This window comes from Ammodytes marinus (assembly GCF_949987685.1).
Source record: "Ammodytes marinus genome assembly, chromosome: 18".
NCBI lineage: Eukaryota > Metazoa > Chordata > Actinopteri > Uranoscopiformes > Ammodytidae > Ammodytes > Ammodytes marinus.
The window spans coordinates 19,563,830-19,590,790 of NC_137222.1; the positions used below are offsets into that span (position 1 = coordinate 19,563,830).

At 42.8% G+C, this 26,961-nt stretch overlaps 1 protein-coding gene across 1 annotated transcript; it reads right to left on the minus strand.

Annotated features, from left to right (window-relative positions):
- On the minus strand, positions 1-26,918 carry tsc1b (TSC complex subunit 1b). Its single transcript, XM_080047321.1, has 22 exons — positions 26,791-26,918; positions 19,039-19,282; positions 18,516-18,619; positions 17,457-17,609; positions 17,129-17,273; positions 16,589-16,743; positions 16,407-16,480; positions 16,113-16,291; positions 15,542-15,660; positions 14,598-14,763; positions 14,371-14,492; positions 13,556-13,649; positions 13,269-13,370; positions 11,680-12,319; positions 10,207-10,250; positions 8,199-8,365; positions 6,864-7,046; positions 6,607-6,717; positions 5,113-5,235; positions 3,677-3,864; positions 3,037-3,213; positions 1-2,535 (listed from the first exon to the last, which is right to left on the minus strand). Exons 2-22 carry the CDS (start codon positions 19,148-19,150, stop codon positions 1,881-1,883), a joined length of 3,813 nt encoding a protein of 1,270 aa, XP_079903447.1. The 5' UTR covers positions 19,151-19,282; positions 26,791-26,918; the 3' UTR covers positions 1-1,880.
- Between the last annotated feature and the right edge of the window lie 43 nt (positions 26,919-26,961).

The window sequence follows — 26,961 nt, forward strand, 5'->3', positions numbered from 1 at the left end:
TGTTCACAGTTAAACACAAGCCACTGCTTTTAGAACTTCCTTTTTTGCCATTTTGTCCCAGATTCTCCAGCTCCGGTCAGAGTCCTGGTTTCTTCAGTTTGTGCTGATTGTACCTTCTGTCTTGGGTTTGCTGTAGATACTACGGTTGGCATTTAAAGTGGATTGTTGAACATGCTTTAGATAGCGAGGCAAAAGGAAATGACAGCAGGAGTTCCCGGTGGACAACAGGATTTAGACAACTTTCAAAACCGGAGTTTACTTCTAATACTAGTCAGGAAGAAGGTTGTTCCCTGGTTATCAGACCTGCAGAAGAGAACCTGACTGGACGAGATGTTTATGAGTTCCCCACCCTGTACCAGCTGAATGTACACACAGCATGAGAAACAACACTTCTATTCCAGAGATGTTTGAATCCAGCCAGAAAACAACTGTTTGCATGGCACTTCAAAATGATCAACTGGTCATATTAAACAGAGAAGCATGATTTTTATAGGTTAGCACTTGATAGGTGTGATTCAAATTTAGCATATGTATTTGTGAGCGCCCATCATGGCTGAATAAATAAAGAATAAAAAAAAAAGATATGATAGAATGTTTAATTTATAAAAATGCATAAAATGTCATCCCTTTCTAAATTCCATACACTTTTCGTAATTGCATCTTTATGAGAACCAACACGACTGTATCACCAGATTTTCTTTGTTACTTATTTTGGACAAAAACTCAAGGGAGTTTTGTATTGAAATGTTAGCTATCCTAATCAGTCCGGCAACGATAAATTCACACTCTCGAGGTTTCCCATGAAGAAACCAAACATCTCTACTCACTGATCACCTCCAACACTCTGATATTACACTCACTCAACATGCACTCGCATATCAAAAACACATTTTGGTCCAGCATCAATGCCAAAGCTCCCCTAACATATGATCAATCACTGATAAATGTAACAGTAGGTTTTTGTATATCAGATTTGAGTCATTTAAACTTTTAAAAAGAGTAAAGTGCACCAAAATTACAACCAAAAAAATAAACCTTTTCTCACTCAGCCTTAGTGTTATTGACCAGAGCAGAAAGTTATTTGTTCCAAGTTTCGAGATATGTATCCATGAGAAGCCTGCCCCAAAAGCCAACACCATGGAGATGGAATTTTAATCGTGGTCCTCACAGCATTTAAAAAATAACATCTTAAAAATGTTAACAGAAACTTATCTCTACAGAAACAGTTCCCCCACTACTCTGGATAATCCATATAACTCGTTTTGAAGTTTGAAAGTTTTTTTTTTATTAAAAAGGGACTATTTCTTCAGTGGAAAGTAGTTCCAATTATTAGGTCTGGATTATCCACAGTAGCTGGGACACTGTTTTAGTAGGCATGTTGCAGCTGAGTTTCTTCAATGCAATCTTTCAATGCTTTGAACACTGCATGCAATAATCCACTCATTTCCATTGTGTTGGCTGCAGAGGCAGAAACCTCAGAGACGAATATACCAAATTGAAGCCAAACAACTTTTTTTAGATGAAGTGTCAGTCTCACAGTGTCACATGTTAGGTATAGATGACTTGGATCACATTCTGGCTGCATAACTTTAAGGATCTTTGTCTCATAACCAAATTCATAAGTCTAGCATATCACTGGTAATAACGAATGGGGAATTATTCATGGGAATGAATCCGTTTGGAAAGGAAAAAGAATGAAAAAAAAAAGTAGAACACTGGGGGGGAATCCTGTTGTCCACTCAGAGGAACAGAACATATAACACTGAATTGAAAGAGTTGCTGAACGGTTAACTCTTTCGCTGATTTGTAGCTCTTCTCCATCGATAAAACTTCAGTCCCCTACGCGTCCGCCCTGCGTCCCGGGCTCAGTCCTGTGTCTCTTAACTGTGCTCGTGATGTGTCTCGTTATAGTCCATGATCTTTAGCTGCTGTTGCCGGGGGCGACCTGACCCCGCCTGACCCCTCCCTGCCCCTACCTTTCTACGGGGGCTCTCCTGGCTGGAGGCCCGCTGCTTGGGCCCGGAGGGGGGCTCCTTGGTGGGCACAGTGAGTGGAGTTGCCTGGGCTGGGGCTGGGGCTTGGGACATATTTGGACCGGGGATAGGGCAAGGGGTGGGGCCTCCCGGTGCGTTATATTCCGGGCAGGGCGGCTCCACGCACAGCTCAGTCTTCAGGCCGTGGGCGAGGCCGGCCAGGCGCGGCGGCGGTGGTTGCTCCTCGTCACACTGGCTCTCGCTCTTGTTGCGGAACAGCTCGCGCGCCCTCATGCCCAGGAAGCTCTTGGCGCTCGGGTAGGAGCCCACGGTGAGCGGCATGTCGGAGGGGGCTCCGTGGGGACAGGACAGCAGAGGAGGGGCCAGGTCCTGGTTGCCGTTGATGGAGTTTTTAGCCGCCGCTGTCGTCTTGGAAGAGTTGCTCGCCTTGGGTTGCCCGGGTGATAAAGTGCTGCCGTTGCCCAGAGGGGAGTCGAGCTGTTGTCTACTGACCGTCTCCTCGTTGCTGTGGATTTTACTGGGTCCATCTGGCACCATGACGCTGGGAAGGATTAAACACAAGTCAAGAAAAAACTGTTGAGTACAAAAAAATGTATTGATAGAAATAGTTTCTCTGTTCTGACTTTGAACCAATCTTTGTTTTAGTTTTTTTTTTAATATTATTTATGTATTTAGAAGATGCCTAATTTGTCTTGACTTAATACTTAGCGTTGTTGTTGTTGTTGTTGTTGTTCTGTTTTAACTGTTAGAGCTTGTGATGCAATACAAATATCCATGCCAACAGACAATAAACCCTCTCTAGAAAGTAATCAATATGAAATAAATCACAGTTCTCTTTGGGTAAATAAATACAGTGTGTGACCATCTTGTGTAGACACTGGTCACTCTTAAAAGCGTCAAAAGCCAAAAGAGTTGTGAAACACTGTGTACTACTGTTAAATATTCACACAAATATATGCTAACTGGACTGTCTTAGGAAAAAGACAAGCGGATAATATAACAAACGATAGCAGCTACACAAAAAGAGTGCTCTGAGCCTGACCTGGAGTCAGCATGAATGTGCGGGTCAGCTCTGCCCCCCGCTGGTGAAATGCTGGCGGTGCTGTTGGCAGGAGCCTCCATCTCCACTCTGCTGTAGAGCTGCAGGAGTTCAGTCTGCAGCAGCTGAGTGATGCTCCTCTGGGCCTGATACCGGCTGTCTGAGGCCTGCAGCTCGGTCCTGCAAAGAGAGACAGAGCCCAGACAGGGACAGAGGAGGAGACAATGTAGGGAAAATGAATGAGAATTCATTTAAAAAGAGTAAGTTTTATCTTTGTGAAAACATCCTGGTTTATTCATTTTATCTTGGCTGGTTTATTTAATTTAACTTTGAACTGCACTCATTAAATGCGGCGTATGAGAATTGTCTGTGACTGTATGTATTGAATGTGCTTATTTATTATAGCATTGTACTGCTTTCTTGGCTGTCACTCTGGCCATATTGATGAAAGACAAAAGTAATAACAAAATAGGCACAGAAACAGGTGAACGACTTGCAGAATACTCCCGTGGGTCTCTAGTTATACAAACAAAATGATGTGACGTCGATCTACAACTGAGTCAAGTCCTGCTGAACGCTATTGTGAGTGGCCCTTTTTGTACTAATGCAAGTCTATTTCAATGACTTGGAGGTTAGCACTCACTTTGCCTGACATTTGACGTCCTCCAGGAACTTCTTCTGCTCGGCGATGAGGTGTTCCTTCTTGGAGAGGTTGGTCTCCAGCTCGCCCACCCTCTGCTGAGCCGCCTCTAGTTTCTGACCCTGGAACAGCAAGCTCTGCCTCAGCGTCTCCACCTCCTTCCCATAGGACAACTGCAGCATCTGGGCCTCCTGGGACATGGTCCACAGAGGCACAGAGGAGAAGCAGGAAAAAAGGAACAAGAAATGTATGAGAAAGTGACACACAGATGGAGGATTTGTGGGGATTTTTTAAAACATTTTCAGCCAAGAGGGAACATGGCTGTACTATGAGAATGTTAGTATTTTTTCCATTTCCATTTGCTTCAGTATTTGTAAATGTATATTGACGGTGGGAAGGATGGTTTCTCTGTGTCTTGCTGTGCATTTAGTGAGGCTCTGGACTAGTGTAATAGTTGCATTACAGCATGCATGTAAATGTAGTCATACCTGGCCCTATTTGCTGAGCTACTCACTATACAAAAGTGAAACAAATCAAGACGCAACAAGCAGGCCTCTTTATGATCATAGCTAACTAACATGTGCAAGTCACTAAGGATGAAAACATTTAAAAATAAAATCAGAGGCCACAAAACCTTCGATAAGTCATTCATTTGGAAAATGTAAGAACTGTAAAAAGATACACTAGGAAAGAACAGGCCAGATATGTGTCAGGAGCAATTGGAGTCAAAATCTACAGAGAAACATTAAAACACTGTGTTGTGGCGGTTTGGCTCATGGCTGCCCATCCAAATGATATGACAAGGGAATATGGTAAATGGTAAATGGACTTGACTTATATAGCGCTTTCTAGCCTATTTTCTCAGCCCCAAAGCGCTTTACATTTCTTACCACATTCACCCATTCATACACACACTCATACACCGATGGCAGTAGCTGCCATGCAAGGCGCCCTCTGAACCATCGGGAGCAATTTGGGGTTCAGTGTCTTGCTCAGGGACACTTCGACATGTGGCAGGTAGGGCGGGGGATCGAACCTCCGACCCTGCACTCCAGAGGCTACCTCCCTACCCACTTCACCACTGCTGCCGAATAAAAACATACAACTAAAAAAAATATTATTTATCAATTACTTTCAGAGTTTACCCTAAGAAAAATACTCAACAAATAAAGAAGCTTGAGATGACCTTTTAAAGAAATAATACCAATACAATTAAAACCACTACTGACTTCACTCTTACTGTGGATAACTATGACCGAGACATGTGGAGATAGATGATGTTACAGTGAGGCTAAAAACGCTTTGGTGGAACAGTTTGACTCAACGGCCAACCAACCCAATTAGTTTCCCTCTTTTCACCTCAGTACGCAGTCTCTGGAGTTCTCAGCATCCGTCTCACACACAACACACACACACACACAAACACAAACACACAATACCTTTGTATTATCGCCGCCTGTGTGGTGCGACTTCTGCATGGACAGCTTATGTGCCTCCCCGAGGAGGAGCAGCTGCTTGTTCAGGAAGCTCATCTGCTGCTGGGTGCTCTCGCTGTTGCTCAGCTGAAGGACACATGAGACAAACAATGACGATGGAGGGCAAAAACAGCAATTACGCTACAAATCAAGCCTGCCCACAGATAACTGGAAACACATCAACAACCCAACACATACAGACATTAATGATCTGGCTGAATCCATGGTAGAAAAGTGTATACACATCACTCTAAGGGACTACTAAAGTCTGAAATGAATGTTTCTTTATGAAAAGGCTTCGCTTTGTGGTCTATTACAAGAGAAATGTTACACTTTACTAATGTTACAGCCTATATAAATGATCTGAACATCACTCCCCATGGCCTGACATCACAGGATACCTAACTTTACAGTACTGAATGTCATAGATAAGGACCTTCAGTCAAATGAGTGGATGCACTTGTCTGATTTGAAATGCCCTTTTCCTGGATCAAAGGCTCCTTGTTTGTCAGGATTTCAGTTCAGTTGGGGTCAGAGGAGGGAGACGGACCTCAGACAATCCCCAAGAGGCAGAACCCCCCCCACCCCCCTGCCCACTCCAGTGTCGCTGACCCATAAAAAGATAGAGAGAGAAACAATATCTCCAAGGCAACTGGGACATACATGTCCGCTAGCCTGCTCGCTGCCCTGCCCAATTCCTCCATTTAGAAGAGTAGGAGGAAGCACACAGGGCAGCCTGCAAAACAATCTAGCCAGTTTACCGTAAAGCAGTTGGTCGTTTTTCTATGTGTGGGTCTGTTAGCAGAGACATTGGAATCTCTTTATTTGGAATTAAACACCTGCCCTAATATAAAAAATATACAAATGTAGAGGTCTAATGCTTTATTTTGTCAGAACTTTGTTTTAAAAGCACCAATTCAACTGAGCATAATATAGCAATGACATAACAGTAACCTATTTAAACCATGCAACGTTTTGTGCAAGTCAAAATACTTAAACAAAAACGTCCCTTCAGTTCAGTGTGGCAAAACACAATCAAACTATAAATAAAAACAAACAGCAAATTTCAAAGCAGAAAGGAGACACATAGCAAAATGAATGCAGTATACTGTAAATAGCAACTTTCAGACAGGCTCCATATTAAATGGAAATGTACTGGCAAGTTTATATGTTGGCCAAATGCCAGAATAAGCACCAACGTCAGAGAGAAATATATGCACATCTTGTTTCACCAGAAACGCTGTGTTTTGTGGAGCTGATAGGCCTTCAACTCAACCTTGTGTCAACTCGTTTGGCGATGGCTTAAATGTAATCGTCATTCATTAATATGAAAAAGTTACGCACTATAGCTCTAAATAACAGCCAGCGATGTAACGCAGTTTTTAGGCTTTTAATACGTATCTGTCACAAACCTGAAACTGAGAAAAAAAATAGTCCCTGGCGGAGGTATTTCTTTACCTTGATGGTCATCTGGTTGAGGAGGTGACCGGTGTGGCAGACCTTGTTGTTGGCCCTCTGAAGCTCTGCCTCCAGTTCCTCCATGGTCTTCTGATACTCCTGAAGCTTGCTCTGGAGACACACAACACAACCAGATACAAAAGAGTTAGACACTATCTTATAAAAAGTATACATTTTTCCAATCTGTGCCTGCCACACCACACCATTACAATTTGTGCCCGTGTGTGTGTGTTTGTGTGTGCGCGCGGTGTGTGTACCTGGAGCTCCTGGTTCTTGGTGTAGTAGTCGTCTCGGCCCTGCTGCAGCTGTCTGATCTGACTGTGCAGCCGGGTCACCATGGTCTCCCGGTCGTCCCACAGCTGCCTGTACCGCTGCTGCTCCACCTGCAGACTCTCCCGAAGAGACGTGATGTCCACAATCTGCAGGTTCATCTGGTCCTTCTGCACAAACACAGACACAGATGCACACACACACGCTGAGAACAGATTGTGCACAAGTTTTCTAAATGAGTGTTAATGGCAGTTGGTACCATCTCTTTTCACAGCTGGTCTTTGAGTGAGGGAAGAGACACATACACACCTCCCAACAGCACTCGATAACTGTGCAACATTTTCAAAATACTTGTGGAAAATGCAGGTTATTATTCTTTAAGCTGATGTTTGCTTTATTGTATCAGTGTTCCACCCCTTTGAGTGACATTTTATTCCTGGAGACATAACAGCCTCCATGGCTTATTTGGGACCTTCACTTCTTGAAAAGTATCTGTCCAAGTCACTCTTAGCTGCAAACAAAACAACTTCGGCTACATTTTCTCTCCGTTATGTGCTGCAGACGATACTGATTCGACAGCTCGGGGAAGAATTTAGATCTGCTTTCTCCAGGATGAGCCGCTTGTTAAAGATCTCCTATTATACTACTTTTCTGGTCTTAATGTCTCATTAATGACTCCTATGGAGCAACCTGACACGAATCACAGCACAAAAAAACATGTAGATTTTCGGGAAACTCTTCCTCTCATCTGAGCGCGCACGGCAGTCTCTGTCCACTCTCGGCTTTTGCTTCTCCGCCCCCTCCCCCCCACCCCTCCTGCAGACCCCACTCCGTTGTGATTGGTTACCTTCCTTCCGGAACACTTTGCACGCGGGCAGATTTGAGAGCAGGAAGGTGGGGGCATGGCCGGAGCGCACGTTGCAGCATTACCATACATGGAAAAATCCGCATTTGTGACGACACGAATGCAGGAAATTTGAACCGATTTGAACACGTGATTTCTCGACCGGCTGCCCTAGTGTTTAGCGCTCTGCACAGCCAACCCAGACGGTCAGCAGGGAATATGTCAAAATGCATGCAAGTCATTATTTGATACTTTAGTATGGTTAAATATGAATATAAATCATTATAACAACGTTTATTAGGTCCACTTTAAGGATCGAACCTGAGACTCTCCAGGTATGGGACAGACCTTTTAATGTGCCATGATGCTCCACCTCAATAATAAAAGAAAATCTAAATTGCCCTTTTGTTCATTCTAATAAGTCTAGTTTTTATTCTTAACCGGGCTAATCTGTGATAATGAGCACATGCCAACTTGCCATGGCGTTGTTCTGCTCCTCCAGTGCGGTGGCGTTGATGATGCGTCGGAGGAGGCGTCGGTTGCGTACGGCGTGCTGCTCCCTCTTGTAGCGCTCGTACAGCAGCTGGTTGTGCAGCAGGAGCAGCTGGCTGCGCAGCGTGTGAAGCTCGTCCAGCGGAGCAGAGCCTAGGGGAGGCCATGGTAATAGTAATGTTATTAACACAGTCTCTCTCACACACACACACACACACACACACACACACACACACACACACACACACACACACACACACACACACACACACACACACACACACACACACACACACACACACACACACACACACACACACACACACACACACACACACACACACACACACACACACACACACACACACACACACACACACACACACACACACACAAACACACACACACACAAGCAGTGAGCTTCAGTATTACTTAAGGTACAGTGTGTAATTTAGCGCCATCTAGCGATGAGATTCTTGATTGCAACGCTTGTTTGCTGAACCCTCCCTTTCTGAGAATTTACAAAAGCTAACGGAAGCCTTCAAGGACAAGAAGCTTGTTACTAAAGATGGCATCATCCACCACTGTCTCAAGTCTTTCCACAATGTCAAGTGATGAGGTGACAATGTATTTAGTTATATATTCTACGCTACTTCTGCTTGGTCTCCCAACAGGTGCATTTCAGGAAGACACCCACTATATAAAACAAAAGGGGAAGGCCGTTAAGTGTGTCCCTTCTGTGCTACTTCACAAACATAGTGGTGCAACATGCCTCCCTCCTATATAGATATAACATTTTTATTTTTTCAACATTTATACACGTATTCAAACTTATGAACATTAGATTCAATTTCTACCACAACTGTTCTGATGAATGTCAATCCATTCTGCACACTGTACTCTTTAAGTATGGAATAGCAAAGGTGTTGAATAAAAAGAAAGGTATTGAAAAATTATTGTTGGTATCCGACCCGTAAGAGTAATGACTTAGCCAGCTCTGCCAAAGTACTGACATCTAATAAAGTGAGGCCTGCGGTGTGCTACATTACGGTTTCCTTCTCGGTTTAAAGAAATCTTTTTGAAGAATTTCCAGACAAGCACCTAATTAATTCTTGACACAACATCTGTCATGTTTTAGAGCTATACTGATGACTAAAACAGACAAACGGCTTTTAAAACAACCTCCTGGGGCGAATCATTCATTCGGTTAAGTCTTTAATTTGAACCTGATGGTAATAAATCTCCTCTGCTGACTTTAAGGCTGCTATGTACCCAGTAAATCACATGGTGAAGATATTCAAAATGTGAAAAATGTGGTACTCAATTCAATCCCTAAAATTGGCAAACATAACTGTGTATACAGAGCTTGACTTGTTAACATGTTATCATGGGGAGGAGAGCAGAGAGAGAGAGAACATTCAATTCTCTTGAGGATTTGATTCAAGCCCTAATCAGTCTTCCAGAGAGATTTGTCATTGTGCCACAAGTGCTGAATGGAGGTTTGTTATGGACGCAAGCAAAACTACCTGACTCTTTATCAGTGGACGAGGGGAGATGATTCAATTCCAGAGTTGAGATTTACGAGTTGGCAGAGGGTTTTGAACAAAAACACACAGTGCTGTTGTGTTGTGTTGTGAGCGGCAGCTGGAGGAAATTAGATCCTTGCTTTGGAGTTCATACAGCGAGGTAAATACAGGCTGAAGAGATCTCCAAATGGCCAACTTTCACATTTCTGGGTTGATCCGGTTCTGCCTTACTGTGGGAACTTTCACCACAGTTGAACAGATTCCCTCTATGCGGCTGGGTCTTAACATGCTGTTCATGTCTCAGAGCCTGTGACCAAATCACTAGTCATGCATGCCTAAACAAACACTCCATCTGCACTCTTTATGACAGCTTCTTTTATAGATACATAGATAATGACTTTATTCGTCCCTGAGGGGGAAATTATATTGTATCAGTAGATGTGTTGTGGTGTGGTGTGGGTGCTTTACCTCCAAAGTGCGTCCAGTCAGCTGACTTACTTGGCAAAGGTAATCTGTAAAAAGGAGAGAATGACAAAAAAACATTTTATAACGATTTACAAAATGTATGTCAGGCCTGATCTTGTGTGTTATAAGTCTCTTAAATGGACCTTGAGTCACTTAGATAAAGCAATACATACATAATATATTAATGATATGATGATCATTTACCAAATAGAAACACATTTATTGCATGTTTATTATTAAGATTGTGCACAAAGCGGCCAGTCTTGATGTTTCGTCTGAGCAGTTGTTCAAAGTGTGTATTTTTTCTTGTCCAACTTTAAGCTGTACTGTTTGCTTCTCTTCTTATGTTTGGCTCTGGTGAAGAGAATAGAATAGCAGGGGTGATATCAGACTGAAATGAGCCCAAGCCAGATTGTTCTGGGCCTGTTGTGACTTTGCTGACACGGTCTCTGCTGTTATGGACCGGCTCACTCTCTGTCTGTGTGTGTGTGACTGTGTCTGTGTGTGTGTGTGTTTCTGTGTGCATCTGTGTGTGTATAGAAAGAAAGGGGGTAGCAGATTTTCGCAACAATGTCATACTTGTTCTCAACTGGGTGTTTTCTTTTGGACTGCAGTAATAGACTGAAAACAAGCCAGGCCGGCTCCTCACCATAAACAGCACATCAAAACATACTCCTGAGTTTCCTCAGTGTGATCAACATGAATTTCAAATAGCTTTTCCACGTTTGCACAAGTCTCAACATGTGTTCACTAATCAAGCAAAACATTTTTTTTTAAAGATTCTTCATCAATATCTGCTTCAATTGGTTTCTGAAAATACCTAAAACCTTTTCAGGGCTTCAAAGTGATGCAGCTCATGACTAATGAGTGTTTGCACAAATCTAATTCATTATGTTCCAGTAGGGCAATCTTGGTTGAAATTAAATCAAATTTAACAAGATTGCTCAGAGTCAATTAAAAACGTCCTTTACACTTTGACACTAAGGACAAACCTAAAACCGCATGGCATATGAAAAGACTTGAGAATCCTCCAAATGTTCTATGTACGGGTTTGTGATTGGATGTATTTTGGTGAAGGAAGGCTGAAGAGAGGGTCAAAATGGGGGAAACAACTAAATAACAAGACTAGATAAATACCTAGGATATGGCTGGACCGCAACTGGGTTTAGGTAGTTTCCATGTTTTGTTACTGTGTAGTGGGGAAGTAGATGTACATTATTATGCAGTGTGTGGATAGTTCAGGACTCAACTCCCCCTCTGTATGTGTGTGTGTGTGTCGGCAACCCGCTGGCGCAAATTCATTTTGAAAGGGCAACAACCAATGTGGACAGAGTAATGACTTGTGGCCAACCAATCTCTGAATTTGGTCACTCACTCGCGACATTTGTGTTTGTAGGACTCGCCTCACTCCGTGGTCCAGTCCAAAAAAGAAATTAAGAAAAAAAAAGAAATAAAAACACAAAATAAAAGTGTTACCTCTTAAGCACTTTATCATGGGCGTCGCTCCCCTGCTGAACGAGGCGATCCAGCACCTCCAGTGGTGAGGCCGACACTACGCCCTCCTCCTCCCCGTCCTCCAGCCCCTCCTCCCACTGCGACAGCCTCTCCATGGCCGCCTTGTGCACCGCCTCTGACGTCTTCTGGCCCACAAAGAGCGACGCGGCGCGGGGCAGAGCCAGGTCGAAGAAGGCCTCGTAGGGCACCGGGGCCGGGGTCTTGCTGCACGGGCTGGGGGAGAACATGCAGAACTTGCCCATGTCGTCGTCCGGGGCCGAGGGGCTCCGGTGCAGGTGGTGATCGATGGGAGTGAAACACGACTGGAAGGACCAGGAGTGCTCCAGGCCCAGCGCTGAGCTCCTGCTGTCTCCCCCTACTCCTCCACCACCACTGCCAACACCGCTGGTACTCGCGGTGTTCTCCGCTTTGTCCGGCGTCGACACAACATGGTGGCTGTCCTGCACGGGGCCTCCGGGCTGGGCGTTGGTGTGGCTCTTGTCTTGTGCCTGACAGCCGGTCAGAGTCTCAGTGGTGTGGTAGAAAGGAGAGTCGAAGCCCCTCAGGCCCGAGAGCTCCTGCTTCTCCTCAGTGATCTTCAGCAGCTCCTCTGTGATGGCAGCTGCAGCACAAAACAACATACATTGAGTTAAATCAGCTCGTATGCTAAGAAGGGCAAGATTGGCTCGTTAATATTTCTGCAACAAGTGCCAAGGACATGCTATCCCACGCAGAAAAACTAAGGCTGCATAGCTTCTGTTTCATTTCCCCCATAGGGAACTGAAATGTTTAAGTGCCATTTGGCAGACTCTTTTATCCAAAGTGCTTCACAGTACCCAAGGTGTATTTATTTTTAGTACAAGTGGCTCGTGTGGGATTTACACCAGTAACACTGCAGAGCTAGCTGAACCCACAAGGGGATATAAACAGGGATGGGTTAGTAGTGTCCTGGGTATTTAGTCCAAGTCCACAAGCTCAGGCTCATTTAGCCTAACAGGAGAATAAATGCACATAATTAAAAGACGTGATCCAAGTCAAAATCCTGATGAGTATGATCCTGGTTCAGTTCATACTCAATACGATACGATGCTAATCCGAATAAATATATGTATGCTTGTAGGCCATTTTATGCTTTGGCAAATTATTTTATGCTATGAAGTCAGCTAGAGAAGAAATTTGTAGGGATGCTACAATTTTTTTTATATTGAGTCTATTAGTTTTAGGAACTGGTTCATGCTGTGGATGAGAAGACCTTAGACTAGCCATTTTGTGGTTTGGCTGTACACAAACACACAAGACTGTAACATGCTTGTTAGCCGACTCATTTCTGAACACAGAACGAGGCAGTTTCACTCCTGCTTTCCTGTGCTTCCCCACCCGCTAAGAGACAAATGAAAACATAAGCATCAGGGGGTTCATCTTTATCTTTCTTTGACTGCCTCGTGTATGGCATCTTTTAGTTTTTGTGGATTATTATCTTTTTTTGTCTTGAAGACAGTGCCTGCAGTCAGTGTGACCAGTGTTTTCTATTTGGCCCAACCACTGCATCAGGTACAGTGATCTGTGCTCACCTTCTTCCCTCTCTTTCTCTGTCCTCAGCTGAAGCTCCTGTTTCTTCATGAAGACCGACAGCTCAGTCAATGTCATGGAGACGTTCTCAGCAGCTCCTGCATCTGACGAAGTAACAAACATCACAGCCGTTTGTCAGAAAAATAACTTCTGCAAAAGGCCCAAAACTGAAATGCATCTCTGGAATGGTCATTTTAGAGAAAGACTCAAACTGATTGACCAAATGAATCATCATTTACTCTGTAATGAGTGGTGATAAATCAGGTTGATGACACTCATCATGACTAACCTCTGTTGGTGGCTACTTCTGCACTCTTCTCTGCATCTTTCACTGGCTCCTGTCTCACAAGTGCAGGCTTGCCGCTTTCTGCTTGTCGTCGATCCTGAAAAGTCACACAGTTAGTGGTTTCATTATATAAACACATCAGCGGTTTGCTCCAGCTCTCTCTTTCTGAGGACACAGACATCGTAGCATGGCAGGCTGATTTGAAACTCTGATTCTTTAGATAACCAATGTGAGGACACAAACGGGTCAAGCCAATTATGTTATTGTACATTTATGTAGCAGAATAAAGAACATTTATGAGACAAGAGGCCGAAATAATCAGACTCCTGCTGAGAACCAATTATATGGCTATAATGATTTCACATCTTTCCTCCTGTTGCTTTACTTCTGAGTGCAAAAAATCACAGACTTACATCACTTTTGAAAAATGAATTTCCCTCCTGCTGCCAAGGAAATTAGCTGTCAAGATGATACAAGTTAGATCATTTGAAGTGGCTTGCTGTGGCATATTTGTTTGAACGTTCAGAATTAAGCAACATAGGAAAAACAGAATCCTGAGCAGGCTCATCATGAAATTCAGAACAATTACATAATGGTGTTTATAATCACAATCCAACCACTGATCTTTTGTGTATCTGTCGTGCTGAGAAAATAACTGAATGTGCGTTTAGGTATCGTTTTATTATTTAATTTAATTAAAGCAACAGTGAGATACCCAAATTGACAACTGCCTATCATAAAATCACTGAAGTAGGAACATTTGTAGACAAGGAGTGTTCCAGGGACCCATTTTCAAAATGGAGGGGGAGAGAGCATACCTTTCTTGGTGGACTGGACTGGACTGTGTTGGCTGGTAAGGAGATTATGGGGAAGTCATCTGATAGGGTGGGAGGTGGGGAAGAGGTGGCCGGAGTGCTGGAGGCAGGCGTTCCTTTCCCTCCTGCTCGGGGGAAAACAACCAGCGGTCAGCACCACAGAAAATGAACAAAGGGCCAATCAGTTAAGATTTACATTACAAACTATGGTGCACCACGTAAGTTCTGACCCGATGTGCAGTGGAAGCGGCTGGGAAGGTGTGAGGCACTGTGGGACAGCTCTAGGTTGGGCGACATGCCTCTGGAGGAAGGGGGCGTGGCCATGCCACACAACGAGGAGGGGCTCCACAGAGGGTCCTTCCCACTGCAGGAAGAGTTGAGTTCACAGGTGGAGTTCTGCACAGAAATACAGACCAAACAGCAACGTTAGAACAGATCGCATGGAGACAACATCACAGCATAGATAAAAGATGAAAATCTTCAAAGGTCAGCTCCCTAATAACCACCCTAAAGCCACAGCCTGTTGTTTTTACACTTTGGATTGAATATGTATTAATAAAATCAAATGTTTATTACAACAGTCTAATAGCCTACTGTAGCATAAAAACTTTAAGCAGGGAGAAACTACTATCAAATGTGAAAATCTATAAGGTCACAACCGATTAACTCCTGTTGTACCATCAAAAATAATAATTAACATTAATAATCTAACTTGAGACAAATTAAAATGTGTTTTTTCCTAGCAAAGTCCGTGGTTGGTCTCCTTTTCTTTAAAGCTCTCTCATCTGTCTGGGTCAGAGGGAGTGTAACGCAGAGACAAATCCTCAGACAGACCCCGGGGGGGCAGAAAAACACCCAGACCCCTCCCCTCATATGGTTGGCCTAGTCATAGAAAGAGAGGGACGACATCTCTATGGCAACCTGCCCTAGGGAGTGTCTACAGAGAGGTGGCAGGGCGAGGATGAGGAGGCATGTGTTTACATTGCTGAGGGTTGACATTACCGACTTTGATGGCTCAAAATCTGTCCTGGCTTCCAGTCATGGAGTGTAAACATGGCTGTGTGTGTGTGTGTGTGTGTGTGTGAGAGAGAGAGAGCCAGCAACAATGTAGTGCTCTGGTATAACCCTCTGATCAGTTACAGACAGCCTTTGAGTGCATGATGGAGGATCTGACCTGCCGTCTGGAGGTCTGAGGGCTGCGGGACGAGGACTGTGTCCCTGAGAAGGGAGGCAGGGACAGGGGCAGGGCCAGCGGCTGGCGCGGAGTGGAGAACGGGGTCGAAGAAGAGCTTCCTGTAGTCGAGAAGACAAACAGTACTGTATGATCAAATTGTAAACAGATTTGTATTACAACCTGCAGTCTTTTTATGCTCTTTGGGATAACACTTTTGGATTTTTTTCCCTTTAAACCAGTTACAAAACACAATGTTTAAGATACTAAAAAGTACAAAGGTCACTGAAAAAAGGCAACATTCTCAAGACACAAATTTCTATCTGGTTACATTACCTATAAAATGTTCCTCAAGCTTTTCATTCTGTGTAATTATCACGACCGCACAAGCACACTGATGTTTTGGTCGATTGCAACGTCCTGTCATAATACTACACATGTAGTTCTTTGCATTAGGCTTCCTGTTGTACCTTCAACATCGGGTTACGAGTCGACTGATAAAAACATAAAACCACTGACTAAGTTTCAAATGACTTTTTGCATGTGCAATTTAATTTTTCTCAAGTTTTCTGACCGTAGCTGCTGTGGAGGTCTGTGTAGGGGCTGGAAGTGCAGTCTTGTGGTCGCATGTGGATCTGGGGGTAAAAGTTCTCAGGCATGGTGGCGTAGCCCTCCTCGCAGGAGGCCTCCTTGGGGTCTAGAGACACTTTGGCACATTCAATGACGATATCGTGGATTTCATACTTTTTCCACCTGCAGAAAAAAAAGCAAAGCACCGTTAGCCAAAGAGATGCAGTAGACTTGCAAAATAAACAGACAGTATATCATTCCTTCATTGCCAGGTGGAGCAGCATGAGGCTTACGGTACCTGGTGGGGTCCAGCTCATGGTCCTTGGTTCCTGTCACTAGTTCTGGGTGAATACGGACGTGTTCCAGCATGGGCTGAACAGGAGGATGACACACAAAACATTGAATCAGTTACCATTTGGATGCAGAAACTCTAGAATATAGAAAGAGAAAACAGCGGCAGGGTTGAAAATCCATCCTCACCTTGACTACTTCCTCAAAAGTCTCCATGTTCTCCTTCATGCTGTAGTGGGAGCGCAGGTATGACACAAAGTTGCACGGGTACATGCCGTAGAGACGGTGGAAGAGTGAATAGACGCTGGCGTGCAGATGGATTAGGTAAACCTCGGAAATATGCCCTGAACGTGCAGAAGACACAAACGAAAAGCACAAACCTGAACTCCAGACGAACATATTCAAACTAGTATTTTGGGTGTTTGTTTGGGCCTATTTCATCCACCACCACGTCCCCTCCCTCTTTGACCAGATTTACATTTTTACGCTCCAGTTAACTGCACAAACAGCTTCGAGTGCAAACACCCTTCCAGTGAATGCAATATTTAAGTAACAAATAACAAATAAAATATATTTTAGTTACAAAAAGTTAGTATGGGATAAGTATCCATCCCCCAAAGGCTAGCTGGGGCTGACCCATGCATAATGTTTCAATAAATTATGTGTCCATATGTGCACAAACTACATATAACAAGACATGCTTTGTGAGACATGACAGGGAGGTCCTACCAGGATTCTTAAGGTTCCACGATGCCAGGCGGCCGAAGATGTCAAAATACTCCCACAGGTGTTGTTTCCCAGCTTGAGGGATCATGGGTAGCAGAGTGATCAGCACCAGTACTCCAGTTATAAGCACCACCACGTCTGTATCCGTCTGCCAGGACACAAAAGCATTCATGATATAGTTAAAGATCATAAAGGTTGACATTAACATCCCTCTTCATTATGATGAGCAACGTTTGACCAAAACAGTTTAAATGGGAAATTTCATAAAGAACTCCTGCAACAATGTGTCAAGTCAATTCTATGCGAGTTGTAAGTTATTATTTTGTTTTACCTTTAGGCATTTGAGCAGCGAGAATAGCAGAGGGTATCGAGCGATCTTGTGTATCCAGGACGGCTGCTTGCGGATGACGTGGCCGAGCAGGGTGAGGGTGGGCAGACGGCAGGCCGGTTTGGTCATTAACTCGTTCATCTTGTCCAGAAGGTGCTGTGAGGGAGAGAGGGAGCGGGGTTAGTGCTGTATTTAACACAGACAGAAAGCTGGCGTTTTTCTTATTAATAAATATGCTCCGAGGAACTTTCAGTTTGTGTTCATTCTTGCACCCCCTTTGGACAAAGTTTATGTTTTACTATGCCAGGTGTACCCTTGACAAAGGCATTAAGAAAAACTATATAAGAATATAATTCTTTGCACTTATGGTCTCGTTTGCTGTTACATGTAATTTATGATCATCAGAGGAAATATTTGAAAGTTCCGCGTAGCACCTTTAAATAAAAGGTAAAGAAAACTACTGAGAATATTTCCCCCCCAAATCTATGTATAGACATATGCATGTTGTATTGTGTGGAGCTTTTGGAATTACATTGCACATCAAAAGACTGCTACAAATAAACACTGTGACACTATGCTGACAGTGCAGGAGGCAAATAGAAATCATGGAAGAATGCAGTAATATTCCTCGTAATGACCTCAAAACCCTACTACACCTTAACTAATCCAAATGTCTCATTTAGCTGTAGAAATTTGTATAAAAAAAATTTTAAAAAGAAAAGATTCCAAGGTGGATTGACTCGCACAGCTTACCAAATGTAACTCAGCAAACCCATTGGTTATTAGGTTTTACTTTGACTGAGGAGGCTGAATAAAAGTGGATGTTGCAACACAGCTGATAAGCTAAAATAGCTTCCTCTACATCACCTCAAAGATCAGTACTGTCAAGAGAGCTTCTTACTGGTCAACGGTGCAAAGTTAAACTCTACATGTAACATTCCTGCTGATTCATTTCGCCTCCTTGAACACATCTTCTGACCGTGGCTTGATTTCACTCTCACACTTTGCTGTATTAAACCTGGTGTGACCAGGCGTTAAAGCTCATCAGGGGCCGTTGCTCACCTTATCATGTGGCTCTCTGACTGAGCAGAGGATATGCATGGCCTGGGCAGAGTTTGTCTCCAAAAAGTAGTCCACCAGCCCATTTAGCAGCATGGATCCTCGCTCTTTAGGGAACCACAGGAAAGACCATTTAAAATAAAGAATACTAAGAACTGTATTTTAAAGTACATTTAAACCAACCAAAGTTACAAAGCAATTTTATAATAGAAACAAATAATGAAAGTAAATAAGCATAGAAAAACACAAGATGAAAAGTATAGTCATAGTAAGAAAGAAAGAGATAAGAGAGTCTAAAGATTAGAGATTTAAAAGAATAATGTAGACATAGAAGTCACACTCAACCAGATAATGCCAGGAACAGCAGTCACTTCAACAGAGGAAAGAGATGGTAAAAAGAGAAGTATCGAAGGAATGTGCGGTGATCTTGATACACTATGACGTTTCTTATAGCTCGTCAACAAAAAGCCCAACACGGACAGATGAACCATGGCATGCTGAAACAAGCCGCGCGGCCTTTACTTACCGGTGCTGAGCTGCTCGTTGATGAGGCCTCTGATCTCTTCTAGCTGTTGGAGGTCGGAGGTCTCCAGGAGTGGGAGGAGATCCCCCACGTTGGGCTGCTGCTCCCTGGCCATGGTGCTGGTTAGTGGTGGTGGCAGTGCTGGAGACGTCTACCCCTCTCTCTCTGTCTTTCTCTCTCGCGGTGTCCGTCCCTGCCTGCCTGGAGGACTCCGGGGGCCACCCACCAACACAGTCTCCAGGCCCCTCTGCAACACACCAAGAGAAATTCTTAAAACATTTCCCAGAAATTAGTATAAAGAGCTCTGATCTAGGATTAGCGATCACGTGACGTTACCTAACTCACTACAGGAAAAAGCAGGGTTTGTGCTAATAGCTTTATTTTGAAATGAAGGGGAACAAATGGAAATATTGTTTTCAGTGAGGTCAATTTGAGGTGAAAGGAGGCGCACGTGGGTACTGGTAATATGATACTCATTCCTTCCAATGGTTTCCCACTATTTAACTGATCCACAGGTGATGGTTACACACATGCGTGTAGAGCCATGCCCAAACAAGGGCAGTGAAAAAAAAAAAATTCCGTTGCAAATGTTTAATTGAGGAAGGAAATGCATTTGACACTTTTGTTAGATAGCAGGGACATACACCATGAGCTTTGGTGAGCAACACTGAGTGTAACTTTTGGTGAAATAAACTCTTTATTTTCAAAATTCGGATAATAATTGTAAGGTGCACCGAGGAACTTTCAGTGTGTGTTCATTCTAGCAGTCCCCTTCGGACAAAAGCAGTAGTGTTTTTAATACGCCAGCTGTTGTTCCTGGGTGAGCGTACCCATGACAAAGGCATTAAGAATATAAAAATAGCATTCTTTGCACTGATGGTCTTGTTTGCTGTTAAATGTCAACTCCATGACAGATGAGCAAACTCCATCCGATTCGGAGCAGGGAAAGTAAGTGAGTGAGCCGACATTAACCAAAGACTTATTTGTCAAGTAATTTATTTTTTACTAAACTACATACTGCAGCTGTCCAGAAAAAAGTAAATAGTGCAAGCAGTATGCATACAATTGGGACATACATACCCCTATACAGTGGCTTGCAAAAGTATTCATACCCCTTGGAATTTTCCACATTTTGTCACGTTACAACCACATATGTACATTTATTTTATTGGGATTTTATGTGATACACCAACACATCATTGCCATCATTGTGAAGTGGAATGAAAATGAAACGTAGTTTTGAATTTTTTTTTTTATAAATAAAAAACTGAAAAGTGTGGCGTGCATAAGTATTCAGCCCCCCTGAGTCAATGCTTTGTAGAACCACCTATCGCTGCCATTACAGCTGCAAATCTATTGGAGTATTTATCTACCAGCTTTGCACATCTACAGACTGATATTTATCAACCATTCTTCTTTGCAAAATAGCTTGAACTACAGATTCAGCGTCAGATTGGATGGAGAGCGTCTGTCAACAGTAATTTTCAAGTCTTTCTCAATATTCTCAATTGTTTTTAGGTCTGAACTTTGACTGGGCCATTTTAACAAATGCCTATGCCATGCCTGGCTGTATGTTTAGGGTAGTTGTCCTTCTGGAAGGTGAACCTACATCCAGTCTCAAGTCTTTTGCAGACTCTAACAGGTTTTATGCCCTGTATTTGGCTCCATCCATCTTCCCATCAACTCTAACCAACTTCCCTGTACCTTCTGAAGAAAAGCATCCCCATAGCATGATGCTGCCACCACCATGTTTCACGGTGGGGATGGTGTGTATAGGGTGATGTGCAGTGTTAGTTTTCCACCACACATTGCATTTTGCATTAAGGCCAATAACTTCAATTTTGATCTCATCTGAACAGAGCACCTTCCTCCAACCCTTGCCAAAATCCATGCATAGTCAGATGAGACCAAACGTGAAGTTTTTGGCCTGAATGCAAAATGCAATGTGTGGCGGAAACTAACACTACAAACCACCCAATACACACCATCACCACAGTGAACCATAGTGGTGGCAGCATCATGCTGTGGGTGGCTTTTCTTCAGCAGGTACAGGGAAGCTGGTTAGAGTTGATGGGAAGATAGATGGAGCCAAATACAGGGCAAAAAACCTGTTAAGAGTCTGCAAAAGACTTGAGACTGGGGTGGAGGTTCACCTTCCAGAAGGAAAACTACCCTAAACATACAACCAGATCTACTATGCAATGGTTTAAATCAAAGCATAGTCATGTGATAGAATGGCCCAGTCAAAGTCCAGACCTAAAAACAATTGAGAATATTGAGAAAGACTTGAAAATTGCTGTTGACAGACACTCCCCATCCAATCTGATGCTGAATCTGAAGCTCGAGCTATTTTGCAAAGAATAATGGACAAAATATATCAGTCTGTAGATGTGCAAAGCTGGTAGAGAAAATACTCAAATAGATTTGCAGCTGTAATGGCAGCGATAGGTGGTTCTACAAAGCATTGACTCAGGGGGCTGAATACTTTTGCACGCCACACTTTTCAGTTTTTTATTTATAGAAAAAAATTAAAACCACGTTTCATTTTCATTCCACTTCACAATTATGCACCACTGTGTGGTCAATAAAATAAATGTACGTATGTGGTTGTAACGTGACAAAATGTGGAAAATTTCAAGGGGTATGAATACTTTTGCAAGCCACTGTATATATTATATCTTAACATTGTGCCTCGAACATGACTCTTTAGTTTCACTGTGATGCTTACTCAATGTGATGCAACTTCCGCTGTGCAGTGGATTGTGGGTCAGAAACTGCAAAAAAAATCCCGATGGTTTTCACACTAAAAATAGCGACCAGATGTAGTTGGACATCCGGCTAGTTTTTGGCATATTGCATTTGACATTGTGTATTGGGACATCCTAAATCTTTTTCTACCAAACTACAAAGCAGGGAAGTATGGGTATTGGAACCCACACACCATCTCAGGCTTATGATGTCATCAATGTCAAATCAGTGTGAATCATTCATTAATCGTTAATTGTAAATGAGAACAGGCCTTTTTTTCACAGCAGACATTTTGACTCGTCATAATACTGATAGCATTGACAGTGACTCAGTTCCATTCAAGCGTCCCAGAAAGGAATGACAGCGTGACAGTGAGACAGCATGCACAATACCAAGACCCTGAAGCCAAAGCAGCTAAATGGAATTCAGCCATCACTCATTTTATTACTAAAACTTTTATTTTTTAAATGGGATTCATTATTTATTTTGTTTTAAGTCTCAGTCACAGTCTAATAACAAAGTACTTACATCAGCTCATAACGAGTGAGTCACACAACACACACAGTACACTAGCTAGCCTGGATACAACTAACTGTTAATGTAACCTAACCAACCAACATCATCATAGCACAAATCTTATCACTGATTTTCCATATATTGCCTTGTGTTCAGAGGTTGAGAATATTCTTACTGAACCACATAGAGTCTTCACTAACAGAAACAGACAGAAATGGCCACACTGAAGGGAAACATTCAGAGGACGGATTTAGAATGCATTAAGCAAACAAATCGCCATTAAAACCCCCTGAATGTAATGTTAAAAACGGAGAGACAGATCCCAGAACATGACCTGCAACCTTGTTTGACCAAGCCAAGTATAACCCATTTCAATTCTAGACTAGAATGACGAGTTTCATGCAAAAAGCTTTATTTAAATGTGTCTACACCCCAGCAGAGCTGTGCTCTAAAAACACAACAACACATCCTGACCTAATGTGTTTACCATACCAGGTTATTTGTCCATGTAGGTTGGCTGTGAATATATTTGGGCTATAGACGCTGAGTCAGTCATTCAATGTAAAAAGGAGGCCTGGCTGGTTAGCCTTTGCAAAATCTCCATCTGAAAAACACAGGCATAACTAATCCTGATGGGCAGGTCATTATCGTCAGGGAGTCTGCCCCCAGCAGCTTATTGCCAAACACCACTAATGAATCGGCACATGAGACCTTATCAGCGCCTTAAACTATAAACACTACTGCACCACTCAACATGCCGGAAGATGATTAGAATCCAAAATGGGGCTGAAATTTGCTTGTTTATTTTCATAGATTTGCGGGCTAAAAAAACATTAAATTAATCTTTTGGACACAGAGCCAAATGCTACATAAAAATAATATGACAAAAGCTCATTGGGAGAGTGTGACAAGGAGAAATTAATACATAAACGTATGTCATTCTATTTAAACTCAGGTCACGTGTCAGGCAAATACACTCCACTCTGGGGAACAAACATGACGGGATGTATTAACTGCTGAAACCTAGCTTGTTCACAACATGGCAAAACAAATAGCCGATTGCCATGAGGACGGCACACAGCACAGTTGTATGGCCGTTCTCAATTAAGTGCTCAGTCATGGGGTTGGGGAAGTTGGGGATTCTGTCCGTCGCGTCTCAAAGAGGGGACAGGTTCAGTGACACAAACACCAGCAGCCGGGCCTCGGTGTGATCTCGGGGCAGCTCAGGAAGACACAAAGAACCTTTATGCAGCCTGGGACTATGCATGTACGTACACACACACACGCACACACTGGAAATTGCATTCGGCCCTGTGCACGCCGTTAGTTACAACAACAACAGCCTCCTTTTCTCCTCCTGCGGCAATATTTTAAAGCACTTTCATATAAAAGAGACAGACAGCCTGCCAGTTCCATTTGAAAAGGAGTGATCCATCCTTTCATCAAGCCAACTGGACATGCTCAGTAAGCAGACAGTGGCAGTAAATAAAAAGGAAATAAGCAGATTGAACTAACTAATTAACTGTCAAGTCTATAAAATGGAGCAGGATGCCTGTTACAAGCTTCTAAAGTCCAGAGTGACGACTGCAAACAGCTCATTTTGGTCAGACCCCAAAGACATTCACTTCACACAGAGAAAACAGAGGAAAATAGTAAATCTTCAGGTCTGACAAGCTGGAACCAGCGGATGGTTTGGCTTTTTTTGGCTAAAAATGTTAACAATTAATCTGTTGGCAACAACTGTTGTTGATTACTTTTCTGTCTATCCACCTAGCATTTCAGCAAAAGCAGGGGTTATGAGTCTGCACACAAATTCAAACTTTGAATTAATTTATAATGTGAGTGTGACTCTTTTTCTTTGTTTGTATGTATTGTCTTATCATGCCTAATTCGACCGCCTGGTGGCAGCACATGTAACCGGATGCAAGGCTATAAATCAGGCGTAGCAGGGACGCCAGGCGATCGCATGCCGGAAGGCAAATCGTTTTCGACCGTGCTAATGGAGCTCAGATTTACAGAGAATAGTTTGTTGTATGTACAAGTCGCACCTTCATTTGTGTAAAGGAATAAAAGTAAGCATTTAAACCAAGTGGACATTCAAACGTTTCAACTGTTAACTGTAGGCTATACGCACGCGTCAGAACACCATACCGACATGCAGCCTAGCAGCTAATGGAAAGCTGCTACAGTGAGGATACAAGTTGAAAAAAATTATAACTTAACATTATACATAATTGTATAAATATAGTATACACAGAAACTCAATTATGATTACATATGAAAATTAGGAGCAAAGAACAAGGGATCTACTTAAAGCATCTTTCTGAATATACACTCAGCTACCGATGTATTATTAGGTACACATAGCTAAAACTGACACAGTCTAACTGTACACAACAGTTGTGCAATAGATCCTTCCTTCATGAGGGTTACAGTGTTCACATTTGGTTCAAACTGTTTTACAGAGGTGTTGATTCAACTAGTGTGTGGTCAATCATTCTGGAGGATGGTGTTTGCTGTGCTGTTGAACTGGGAGCTCTAACTAAAACTGTTGTTTCCAATATAGAAGTAAATGGTGAACACAAAATAAGAAATACCTTTCAGTGTAAAGCAACACAGCACAACACCAACCCAGAATAAAGCTTCCAAGGGGACCATACATTTGCCAGAGGGCTGTTTTATTACACTGCATTCAGCCGAGCTAGGTGCTCCTAATAAACTGGCCACTGAGTCACATTAGATAAAATCCTCCCACTTTATTTGACATGGATTATAGACTACGCATGAATTGATTGAGTGAAATGCAATGTTTTAAGTGACATATGCATATGTAGAGATTTTGGCTCACGCTTGTTTAAATTTGTATATTATATTTAAACTTTTCCATTGTTGGAAAATCTTGGGAGACATTATCTCAGTATGCTGTTAATATGAGCCGTCAGTTGCTTAAGCTTTGGTTTCCTGTATGAAAAATTCCCATGAGGGGTTTGTCATATAATACAAATAATACTAAGTATTGTGTTTGTCAAACTAAGGTAAACCTATTGAAAAGAAGCATTGTTCATTTGAACAGCACACAATGTATTTGCATGTTCCCTGAGGACAATGACATCATGTCTCTAAATTAATTTTGTCTGGGAATCTGAAGCATTTAAACAACATGGGTGAAGTTTACTTAAAAATATATAAACTATATCAATAACATCAACACATCATGGGGATTTGTAGGGAATAGGGATGCACCACTAGTTTTCCCCCCGATAATTATCTTGCTAGTGAAGAGAACATTTAGATACAAGCATTAGCTAATTAAATTTAGGCTTACAGAAAATGTGTCTGAAAAATGAAACGTGAAATTTAAAACAATAATTCTAAAACAGTTCTGAGACTGCTTTGGTTTCTGGTCAGATATCATGGGGAATTAACTGCAGTATTTCTTAAAATATATATATAAAAAAAGGTAAAATCCCATTACAGCACTGGTCCCAAGATATTTGATAACTGAGGTAAAGCATTGACAGACAGACATTAGACATGGTGACAGCCATGGCAGTGAGTCCAGTGCAATGTGACAGAAGGGTCGAGCAGGTCAAGCTGAAAAACTAGTGACCCACTTTGTCGCCTTGGTGATGATGACACATGCCAAGAAAATGATTGATATGATAGTGGCTGGTTTTAATGTGGCTATGTTTAATATGTGTAATTGTATGACTGTTTAAAAGCCTTTCTAGGGACAGGCATAGGAACATTTGCATTAGCTATAAATGATGTTATGATGTAGGCCTACATTGGAGATTTGTTGTCCCAAGTGTCTATGTGTTAGCATATTTCCCTATCATATAAACATGAAATAGTAGGCTAGGTAAAGAGTTGAATTCACGTTGGACTGCAGTCGAACTGTAAAATTAAGGAACCATGATGCAGAAAACTACACGAGAATATTGTACCGAGATGCATCAAATAACCGACTAATAAACCCATAGGCCATATAATGACAGCGTGTTGCAGTGTCATGCATGAGGAGAGCAGGAGCTCGGGCTGACAAGCTGTGAGGGGACTGACCACTGGCTGCTGCTGCTTGTCGTAAACAACTCGCAGAGAACAATGGGCAGGGTTGGGTTTACTTTACCCCTTTATATAAAATAAAATAAAAAGATATGCAGGCACCTCTCTTCGTGCACAACGAGAACCTAATCATGACAAACAAGAAACACGCAGACTAAATCACCATTGATGTTTGAAGCACCAACGTCCGCGGCGCTAACCCCATCCATGGGTCTTTCTAAAAACAAGTCAGTCCCAGCCAGCGCCGAGAGCTAACGTTAGCTGGCAGCAGCAACCCGCACTCGGTCGGGGATTCATGTTGCCTGTCAGTGGCGTTCAGTCGGCGGACAGGCAACACAAATAGCTCGCGCTCACTAAAACAAGTCATATGCACTGATATTCGCTGTGAGAAAAACACATTGGGTGTAAATATTCAGAGCTGTTTACCTGCTAGGGTAGCTGCACTCCACAGGGCGCCGCCATCTTGAACACCTCACAGCCCATCCCACCGCAGTGAGCCTCCGCTGTCGGGCTGCATACAAACTAATCCCACAAGTTAGCGCCCCGTGAGTCGCAGAAGCCGCAACTTTTGCAAGTCATTCAGCCGAACAACATGTG

What these genes read in the sequence shown, in the direction of transcription:
- tsc1b (XM_080047321.1), bottom strand. Translation starts at nt 19,150, where the DNA reads ATGGCCAGGGAGCAGCAGCCCAACGTGGGGGATCTCCTCCCACTCCTG. An exon ending in AGACCTCCACAGCAGCTACG is followed by an intron (nt 15,661 to 16,112) that starts GTCAGAAAACTT and finishes TCTCGACTACAG; the next exon opens with GAAGCTCTTCTTCGACCCCG. An exon ending in AGAAGTAGCCACCAACAGAG is followed by an intron (nt 13,371 to 13,555) that starts GTTAGTCATGAT and finishes TTACTTCGTCAG; the next exon opens with ATGCAGGAGCTGCTGAGAAC.